This window comes from Peromyscus maniculatus, chromosome 6 (assembly GCF_049852395.1).
Source record: "Peromyscus maniculatus bairdii isolate BWxNUB_F1_BW_parent chromosome 6, HU_Pman_BW_mat_3.1, whole genome shotgun sequence".
Taxonomy (NCBI): Eukaryota; Metazoa; Chordata; class Mammalia; order Rodentia; family Cricetidae; genus Peromyscus; species Peromyscus maniculatus.
This window is the reverse complement of record NC_134857.1, coordinates 74,556,237-74,567,189: the sequence shown is the minus strand read 5'-3', so window position 1 is coordinate 74,567,189 and position 10,953 is coordinate 74,556,237. Positions and strand designations below refer to the sequence as shown.

At 46.0% G+C, this 10,953-nt stretch overlaps 1 protein-coding gene across 3 annotated transcripts in view; it reads left to right on the top strand.

Annotated features, from left to right (window-relative positions):
* The first annotated feature begins 4,344 nt into the window (after nt 1-4,344).
* Snx27 (sorting nexin 27) overlaps nt 4,345-10,953 on the top strand; it is a 78,664-nt gene continuing 72,055 nt past the window's right edge. For 2 of the 3 annotated variants that reach the window (XM_006994797.4, XM_006994798.4), the window contains exon 1: nt 4,345-4,672. In XM_006994797.4, the coding sequence (XP_006994859.1) occupies nt 4,365-4,672 (308 nt within the window). In that variant the 5' untranslated portion in view covers nt 4,345-4,364. The remainder of the gene's footprint in view (nt 4,673-10,953) is intronic. The other variant, XM_076574519.1, reaches the window with a different exon arrangement.

Here is a 10,953-nt window from a genome sequence, read left to right as displayed (position 1 = left end):
TCTCTTTCCTCATTAAGTCTTCTATAGTGTGGCTAGAGGTTCTGCACTCAGCACCCATCTTAGCTCAATGTGTGGTCTACCTTACTCTGTCATTTGTCACCACCCAGAGCCAAAGGCTCCCAAAACTGTGCTGTGGCCCAGTGTCCAAACAATGGCTAGACAACTCCTCTTGGACCTCTCACAGGCCCTTCAAGTCTACCTGGCTCCAAGTACTTCCTCCCCTGCACACCTCCTCCTCCTTCTCATGCCTCATCTTGGGGGACTGTGGACCATCGCTTCCTCCCTGTCCCAGGGCTGAGATCCTCCCAGGCTCCGAGTCTTCCCTCTCCCATGTCTCCCTCCTTGTATCCCCACTGCTACTGCCCTAGCTCAAATCCCATTAACCCTCCTGCATCACTGCAGCTGCTTCTTAATGATCTATCTCAATTCATTCTCCACACGCCCTGTGGCATGAACTTCTTCAAGTGCAAGCATGATGATGTTTGGATGATCTACCCAAGAAGCATTCAAAGGCCCCCTAAATTCTTAGGAATGAAATTCCAATTCCTGGGCATGAACAATATCCAGTCTCTGGAGCCCCGAAAGATCTGACTCTCTTGTCCTCCTGCCCTGACCCCTCTGCCCCAGTCCTACTGAGCTGCAGATTCTCACGCTACACTGATGGTCATGCAGACCTCAGCGTCCCCCACCATCATGTTCTGTGTTGTGAGCTCTTCTCCTGTATAAGAAGAGGACCCTGCATCCTCACCTCTAGGTCTGGAAGGCTTCTTTCTCCTAGGAGCTTGTGCAGGTCTCTGTCACATCTCTCATTGTGATTTAATTGTTAGTATTATTTTGTCTTTTGCTATTAAGATCTCTGTGAGTTCAAGGCCACACTGGAAACAGAGCCAGGCAGTGGTGGCACACACCTTTAATCCCAGGAAGTGATGTCTGGACAGAGAAGGGTATATATAAGGTGTGAAGAAACAGGAACTCACTCTCTTTAGGCTGAGGATTTCATAGAGGTAAGAACTAGTGTGTGCATGTGCATGCAGATCTGCTTCTGTGATCCTCAGGCAAGTTTATTAGGGTACACAATATATCACCACATTCATTCTACTGAAAATTTGGAAGTTAGAGAAGAGTTAATGAAAAGGAATAATGTGAAAAGTCTCTCTCCTACTTCTGTTCTCAGCCTGGCTGTCTAATCTCCCTTCCTAGCAGTAATCCATGCTATCAGCTTCTTGTGACTATCTAAAGATACAGTTATATGGTTCCTCTACAGTCTGTGTTCCATCTCATTCTCATGGAACTGTGCACAGTCTCTGTGAGCTCATTTCATGCCATACCATAAAGAGCTTCCTTATTCCTTTTGTTTAAAGTGATTCAGTTTTCCATTGCGGATGTATCATAATTTAATCAATGACTGTTATTAGGTTGTTTCCAAACTACTGTGAATACAAACAATACTGAAATGACTTCCTTTATAAAAGTGTTATTTCCCAGGTGTGCGAGTGGAAATAACTCTGAGAAATGGAACTGCCACATGAGGGGCAGGTGCAGTTTTATGTTTGACTACATGCTACTGATTTTCTTGGAGTCTGTAGCCATCTCATTTCTCTCTGCATCTCTCATCACTGTTATAAAGCCTAGAACAGAATGTACACTCAGTGTGTGTGTGTGTGCATGCATGTGTTTATATATATATGTATGTATGTATACACACACACACACACACACACACACACACACACACACACAAGAAAAAGGGTCTCTTATAGTCCAGGCTAGCCTTGAACTTGTTTTATAGCTGAGGATGATGACCTTGAACTTCTGATTTTCCTAAGGCCTCTATGCTCTGAGTGTATCACATCTTGTTTATGTGCTACTAGGAATTTAAGCAGGGCCTTCCTGTGTTCTGGTAAGTGGTCTACCAACTGGCTAACATCCTTAGCCTTATTCAGTTTATATTTTTAAAAAGGTTTATTTATGCATATGAGTGCTCTATTTGCATGTATGCCTGCATGACAGAAGTGGGCACCAGATCCCATTATAGATGGTTGTGAGCCACCATGTGATTGCTGGGAATCAAGTTCAGGACCTCTGGAAGAGCAGCCAGTGCTCTTAACCACTGAGCTGTCCCTCCAGTACCCATTCAGTATATTTTTAATAAATAAATTACAGAGATTGGCTAGCCTCTGGCTCCTGAATGCTGGGGTTGAAGGCATGGGATTGACAGAAACTAGTTCTTTCAGCAACATGTTCTTTCCACCCAGTGTTCAATTATGATTCATTATGTTGGAGCAAAGCTCATTGCACCTTTACTCTTGGAGCATTTGAAAACTAACCAAGAATCTTCTTTATTAGCCTTGTTGTAAAATAAGGTCACCTTTATTCCTTTTGCTTATAATTCAAAACATTTTTTACCTTCATATGCAGGCTCTAACTGTAGTGACTTTGTGACTCCAGTATTTTTCAAAATTTCTAAATTCCTCTATGACTTCCTCTATCACCTATAATCCTAAGAACTCTGCATAGCCCCTAAACTCTTTCAGGAGGGTGTTTGCTGCTTTTATAAATCGCAGCCTCTCCAAGCATCTTTATGCATCTACAAAATAGGGAACATGATAGTGCTGTAAGGAGTTAATGAGCTATAGATGTAAGTGCTTGGCACATGGTAATGTTGAGAAAGAGTTCTTGGTACTTCTGCTCATCTTCTGCTGTATGCCAAGAACGCAGACTCCTGGCTGGTTACTCCAGCATGGTTATTTCTCAGTTGTGGGGTTGTGTGAGCATGTTGCTTTGAAAGATGAAGTAACGTATCCCTTTAAGACAAGGAGTTTCTTTCCTTCCTTCCTTCCTTCCTTCCTTCCTTCCTTCCTTCCTTCCTTCCTTCCTTCCTTCCTTCCTTCCTTCCTTCTGTCCTTCCTTTCCCTCCCTCCCTCCCTCCCTCCCTCTCTCCCTCCCTCCCTCCCTCCCTCCCTCCCTCTCTCTTTCTTGTTTTGTTTTCCATGTGTAGCCCTGGCTGGCCTGGAACTCACTTTGTAGATGAGGCTAGCCTCGAACTCAGAGATCCACCTGCTTCTGCCTTCTGTGGCATCGAGTAGGCCACTAATTGATGTCTGTGATTCATCGCAGTCTTGAATAGCTCATTCATTTGTATATTCATCTTGGGCGGTGACCCAGCAACCGAGTGATAGAACCAGATTGCGAATTTGGTTCCTTATTTCATGTATTAGGAAACGGAACCTTAGTGCGGCCAAAGTCAGCAATTATGTAACACAATCTAAAGCTCAGTTATTTTTGCACAACTTTTTTATGTATTGCAACTTCACATAAACTAAATACAGGCATACAAAAAGTGTGTGTGGAGGAAAACAACAGCCTCCATGATTTAGAATCGGATATTAGAGTGGTCAATAATTTCAATTTAGCAATAACTTCAGTTTCGAAGTTGACTTTATCTCTTTTTTTTTTTTTTCATTTTCCCCCAATAGCATAAGAGAATTCTTTGAAAACATAGCAATTGATGTTTTTGGCTACCTACCAAAATATAAACTTGATGATGTGCAGAGTTCCTGGTCACAACAAGAAGAGTAAGGCCAGAGTGATGAAAACAGCAATCTGAGCAATTACTGCTCTAGCCTGGTGTTTGATTTTACCCCACTGATAAGGTCACAAGTTAATCTGTTACTGTTTAGTAGATGTTGTAGAACACACAAGATTTTACAAATAGACAAAGTTTCAGCACGTGTCAGTTCTCACCCGCCCAAGCACCATGTAAATAAAGAGCTCAGATGAATGCTGCTCCCTTAAGTGGTCAGGGCCTAGGACACTCCACTTGGAAATGTTTCCACTCTGTAGAAAGGAATAAAGTAAGCCAGGAGGTGGTGGCTCACGCTTTTAATCCCAGCCCTTGGGAGGCAGAGGCAGGAGGATCTCCGAGTCCGAGGCCAGCCTGGTCTACAGACTGAGTTCCAGGACAGCCAAGGCTACCTATGGAAACTCTGTCTCCGAAACCAAAATCAAAACCAAACCATAACAAAAGATGCTCACCACCCAACCAAGGAAACCCCTGCCAGAGCCCAAAGCCCAATAAACCACAACTCCCAGAAGGCTTTGTTCCCGGATGCGTCACGCACCCGCCCCCTCCCCCGCGAACTACATCTCCCAGGAAGCCCCGCAGCGCCCAACCGTCCGCTTCCCCCGCCCCTGCTCCCCCTTTCCCCCTGCAGCGCGGTGGCCGTCTGGCTCCAGCGGTCGGCGGGGCGGGCGCGCGCCGGGGTCGCGCGGCTGCCGAAGGAGGGGGCGGGCGGGCGGGCGGGCGCGCGCGCAGGAGGAGTAAGAGGCGTAGGGGGGCGGGGGACGGCTCGCTTGCTCGCAAGATGGCGGACGAGGACGGGGAAGGGATTCACCCCTCAGCCCCTCACCGGAATGGAGGCGGCGGCGGCGGGGGGTCCGGGCTCCACTGCGCCGGGAACGGCGGCGGGGGAGGCGGCGGCCCGCGGGTCGTGCGCATCGTCAAGTCCGAGTCCGGCTACGGCTTCAACGTGCGGGGCCAAGTGAGCGAGGGCGGGCAACTGCGGAGCATCAACGGGGAGCTGTACGCGCCGCTGCAGCATGTGAGCGCCGTGCTGCCCGGGGGGGCGGCCGACCGGGCCGGGGTGCGCAAGGGGGACCGCATCCTGGAGGTGTGAGTATCGCGGCCGCCACGCCCCGTCCCCGACCCCTGCGCCTGCCCTGGCCCCCCACCCTGTCACTCAGGCCTCACCTCCCTCTCCCCACCCCCCCAGCTCGCGAGCCTGCCGCGACCCTCGCCCCCCGGCGGGCCTTCGCGGCTCTGCCTTCCTGGCGTCTCGAGTTTGCGCCCTGGCCCCGCCATCCCAGAGCTCTCCCCGCTGTCCCGCATGCCTTTGGCTGCTCTCAACCCCTGCCTTTCCCTATGGCATGCTGCTTTCTGCTCCTTTCTGGCGGGGTCTCCCTTTCCACCCAGCCAGTACTGTGTTCTCCCCAAGTTCTCATCTTGAGCATCCTAGTTTCCTGGTCTCTGCCACTCCCCTCAGACCCTGTGGACCGTCCCTTCTGCCCTCTAGACCCGTTAGGACCCGTGGTCAGCTCCTTTTCCTCTGGAGGCATCGTCTCTTCCCCTCCCCGAGCCTCCCCCCTTCTCCCCTTAGTTACCTCCCCCCGTTATGGTAAAGCACACCGACATTTTTGTATCCACCGCTTGGCCTTTTCTCCCTGCTTCTTTGTAGTCACACAATCTCGAGTGTACCTTATCATCCTCACCGCATCGCATCGTTTTTTTGGGGGGGGAGGGGTTGACACTAGTTTTTCTTCTGATCCTGGTATTGCAGCCCGATTTTCAATCTGGTTTCTCCATGGCCACATTCCTCGGAGTGCGCACCTTTTCTGGCTCCCTGGCTTCCCACGTGCACCGCTCCTTACACTTTGGAGTGCCGTTTGTGGTCGTGCTTTCCCAGTTCCGACTTCCCCCTGAACTGCAATCGCCTTGGGTCTTTGCCTTCTCCATTTTCCTCCTGGTCTGTGCTGTTGCAATCCTGTCCTTTATCTTATTTGTTCCTCTAGATAGTTTTCCCTTCTCTTCCGAGGGCCCCCTCTGCTCTTTGAACCCACCTTCTACAGCAGCGTCTTCCTTCATCACCACATTCCTTAAAGCTCCCAGGACGTTGCCTTGTCTTGGCAGTTGCAGCGCGCACTTCCACCGCCCTGGCTTGTTGTGTTTGTGATTTTGTACTTCGTGCTAAATCTGTCTAGTGGTTGCTGGTTGACTTGTAGGTGCTGTGTGCACTCATTGTCTCCATTCTCCTCCAACCCTGGACTTCTCTCCTTACTGCATCTATATTGCGGCTCCGTCCCCGCCCCCTCCCCCCAAAACTCAGGGGCTCTCTCCTTCCATGATGGGATTTTCCCACATCAGTCTTTTCTTTTTAAACATTTCATTTTAATTATAATTTCCACAGCTGCCTGTTTTCATTTTGTAAAACAGCTTGGTCCACGGTCTGTACTTATCTTGAGAGTCTGTCTGTCCTTGCAGAGAAGGCCTCTTCCCTTTTCCCCCCATTTTTGTGCCCATCACTCGTACTCTGTGGAATCATTCATTCTGCTTCCTCTTCTTAGAGCAGCTCTTTAATACATGTGTTTGGAGATTTTGTGCATTTCCTCTGAGCTTTCTGGAAATAGATGCTTACTATATTACTGACTATTTTCTAATATTCTCTGGCAGTATATTCTTAGTCTTTGTGGGGAGCATTAAGATATTGAATGCAATAATGACTTTTTGATGCCTTGCACCTGAGTACCTAGGTATTTATTTTCTAGATAACTCAAAATCTGTGGCTGGTGGTTTCTTTTGTTAGAAACTTTCAGAATTATCTTGCTTTCTCTGTGGAAATTTAACTCGATTCAGCGTTTTAACTTCAGATTTAAAATATATAAAGTTATAAGTGTATTAAAGTTCTAGGTCATTTGCTCTATAGAATCCAAAACAATGGAACACAGCTGATGTCGTCCGCTGTGCGTGCATAAGCCAGCAGACATAGGTGATGCAGCAGAGAGCCCAGCCGTGACCTAGTCACTGTAGAGAACGTCAGCTGTTTGTGTTCTGATGTCCAGATTCTTTGAAATTTCTATGGTACCGTTGTAGAAGTAGTGGTAGTAGCTATTCTAAGCTAGTTGATAACTTCTGAGACCTCAGTATCTCCCCCCTTCCCTCTCTCCCTCCCTCTCTGTCTCCCTCCCTTCCTCCCTCCACTTAGATTTTCAAGTAAGAGGAGAAAAATGAGCTACCAACTTAACTTTAGAGATCTATATATTTATTTGAGGCAGGATGTCATGTAGCCCAGACTGGCCTCAAGCTCACTATATAGGAAGACCTTGAACTTTTGGTCGTCCTAGCTCCACCTCCTGAGTGCTGGGATTACAGGTGTGTGCCACTTCATTGGGTTTAGGTGGTGCTGGGGATGGAACCCAGGGATGTAGGCTTCAGGCTTGCTAGGCAGGCACTCTCTAATCTACTCTGTTTATTCCCAGCCTGAGAGCTTTTCAATCTGTCTTCTTACTCAGGTTCTTAAGTTTACCTCTCAGTTGTCCTAGGAAAACTTTTCCTGTTGATGAAATACTGAGTGGTGGGGTCTGAGTTAAGCATAGGTGGATTGTTACTATGTAGCTTTATGATTGTACACCAAGTCACCGGTGGGTGTCTGGACCTTGATAATTGAGGTTTGAGATTTCTCCCTATTTTTAAACTCTTTTCCCTATGTACAGCCTTTACTTCAGTTTAATGTTGCAGTTTGGACAATGGTAGAGGTGTGAAAGAACAGGAACTGAGATTTAAGTGGGTACAGACTTGGATGTTAGTAAGGGATCCATTTCTGTGTGCTGCTCCTAGAGTCTGCTTACCAAGGCTCATTGCATCTCGGGATAATTGTCACCTGGAGCCAGGATTGGCTCACTTTCTCCTTCTTCCTTTTGAGGCTGACTAGATTGTGACTGGTTTGAGAGAGAGAGTCATGTTGCAGGGCTTGGTACTACACTGTGAAGAAGCCCTCTGGGCTCTAAATTTTACTACAGATGGAAAGTTTTCTTGACTAACAGTGTTAGCTCCACCTTATAATTTTTCCTAGTATAATGTGTACTGCATGTCTTCCCTTTGATGTGCATATACCTCGAGGCCAGTGTGTGGTGTGGAAGATGCCTTCAATAAATAGAACCAAAATCAGTCTATGCTTGCACTAATTATATAGTACGGGAAGTAACTGACCAGGTTAAACTGTAAGGTTAAAATAGGTTGAGGACACTTGTTGATTTCTTGAGAGTTGCTTTAGGAGAGTTGCCGTGTGTAGTGGATATGGATATGGAACTGCCTACATTTTTTGAGATTATGTTTGTTGGCTTTTTTTTGGCTCAGTACTGGGATCTTTGTGTGTGCACACACACACAAATGACAAAGACACACTTTGAGGAGTTCTGTAAGTTGGGGCAAATTTTCCTGTCTCTACCTCCTGTCTCCCTGTGGGGTAGCTGGGGTTACAGAGATTTTCACCAGTGCATCCACTTTTGAGGTGGGTTCCAGGAATCTGACTCAGGTGGTCAGTCTTGCACAGCATACACTTTTACCCACCAAAGCTGCTCTGGGGAGTGTGAATTTCCAGCATGGCCCCTTAGAGTTGGCTTGTAAGCATTCAAAGTCATGATGTGTCTATGCTGTTCAGAGAGTATGTGCTTTCCTCCTTAATAGCTACCTGATAATATACCCATTAGCTTTTCCTCCTTAAGGTTAAAGCATAAGATAAATTATGTTATATGTGACAGTTTGTTTATCGAGGGTTATTTTTTGTTTCATTTCATGTGAATGTTTGAAAATCATTCAACATCATTGAACAAAGAGTTTGATGCAGTAGGCATTTTTACAGTTGAGTGAGTCATGAGACGTTGACTGTTAAGTATCTTAAGAGCCTTTAAAAAATCGACTGATTTCTTTTTGGCTCAGATTATCCAGGTAGACTTGAATAATAGTGCTTGAAATGATTGTTGAGCAAAGGCAATGATTACAGCAAAGTTCTCACACTTTGGTGTGCACACGAATCACTTGGGGTGCGAGTCGGAAACACAGGTTTGCAGGTACACTGATGGCTGTGATTCAGTGTGTGCCGCATAAGTCTGGAATTCGTTGTCACGCCTTTGCCTGGTATAGAGAATGTAACTCACATGCTAAGCCACATTCTCAGAACAACCCAGTAGTTCTGGACTGTTCTAGACTGTTCTTAGCTCATTGTGCGTTATCAGTGTGGTTACACTGGGAGTCACTAGCTAGGACTTGGCTAACAAATAGTGATTTATTAAGCGCCTGAACTCCAGACTAAGGGGAAGTCAGTTCCTCACCCAGTAGTCTGTCCACTTGTACCTACTTTTGTGGGTCTGGCTGTCGTCCAGCAGCAAAGGTGTACAGTTAAGAGACAGAACAAATGATAACAATCATTATATCATCCTGCAGTATCTGTGGTGTGTTGCAGTTTGCAGTGCAGTGTGTATGCATTTAACTACAGGACAGCCTCTTTAGGGAGGTGTCAAGCTCAGGGCGGGGACCGTGTTAACTGTTAAAGTTTATTGAATCCCTAGCCAAATGTGTGGTGGTACCTAGGTTTTCTTCAGTGAGTATTTGCTGAATGGATAGGAGTGAAATTATCCCTGTTTTGTGAGGAGAAAGGAGTGCCTCATTGAGTCACAACCAGAATGGAATCCAGGTGTTAAGATGCTTTCCCATTTTTTAAATTTGTTTTGGTTATTGTCTTTTTTTTTTTTTTTTTAGATTTATTTATTTATTATGTATACAGAAGAGGGCACCAGATCTCATTACAGATGGTTATGAGCCACCATGTGGTTGCTGGGAATTGAACTCAGGACCTCTGGAAGAGCAGTTGGTGCTCTTAATCTCTGAGCCATCTCTCCAGGCCCTGGTTATTGACTGTTAATAGTCAACTTCCTTAATTGTTATTCTTTGGAAATTTTACAGATCTATATACAATGTATCTTGATCATATCTACCCCAACTCCTTCTTCCATCCCTAGGTAGGATCCCCATGACATCTTCCCAACTTCATGTCCTCCTTCTATAATTAATTAGGTAACTTTTAAAAGAATTTATTTTTTATTTTATTTTATTTTATTTTATTTTTTTTTTTTTTTGGTTTTTCGAGACAGGGTTTCTCTGTGTAGCTTTGCGCCTTTCCTGGAACTCACTTGGTAGCCCAGGCTGGCCTCGAACTCACAGAGATCCGCCTGCCTCTGCCTCCCGAGTGCTGGGATTAAAGGCGTGCGCCACCACCGCCCGGCTTATTTTTTATTTTATATGCATTGGTATTTCACCTGCATGTATGTCTCTGTGAGGGTGTTGGTTCCCCTAGAACTGAAGTTACAGGCAGTTTTGGGCTGCCATGTGGGTGGTGGGAATTGAACCTGAGTCCTCTGGAAGAGCAGCCAGTGTTCTTAACCACTGAGCCATCTCTCCAGCCCCCTAATTAATTTAACCCACTCAGTCCAGTTAGTGCTGTCCATAGAGGCATGGGTGGAGGTCACTCACTGGGGCACCAGGGAGAATCTCCCAGCAGCTCTACTCCTGCCGGTACTCTTAAAGTAATTTCCTTCCCCAGCAGCCATCACCTAACCGCCTGTAGCTTCACAGCTGGGGGTGGGGTTGCTGATAGTCCACTTTTCTTGATGGAAACAGCCACTTAAAATTGTTACATTCCTGTAAAGACAGATAGCAGTTGAACTTTGTTTCTATTTGTGAAATGTGACTTAGGTTTTTATTTATTCTTTATCTCGTTGTTAATTTGGAGGAGAGGCTGGGGGCTAAGGCAAGCTTTCTTTGCTCATGCTATTGCTGTTTTTCTGTTATCAGCAAAGGGAACACGACAGTCATACTTGTTACTTCAAAAATACTTTTTGTCTCATGCAGTGAGGTGGCAAACAAATAACAGGCAACTTGAAAATGATATATATTACCTTCCCTCAGAAATCACTTGTATGGATTGCTGTGACCAAGAAAAGAACTTTCGTGAGGTGGTGGCACACGCCTTTAATCTCAGCACTTAGGAGGCAGAGGCAGGTGGATCTGAGTTCCAGGCCAGCCAGGGCTACATAGAGAAACCCCCATCTAAACCCTTCCACCCCAGTCTCACAGAGAGAGAGAGAGAGACTTTGATTAATAGCATAAGGGCTGGTTTTTAATTTGTGGTGAACAGTTGTCTTTCCAGCCACCACTAATTAACCACTAACAGTTAATTGTAGTTTGTTTTAGGTGAGAGCTTTATTACCATGCTCTCATGGATAAGCATTTTAGAAGCTAAGCCTCAATGGGAATAATTCTTATGAAATGGTAGATAAGCAGAGAGAGTTAACTGACAAGCAAACATTTTAATTTATGATCACAGCAAAGTACTTTAAGAACAG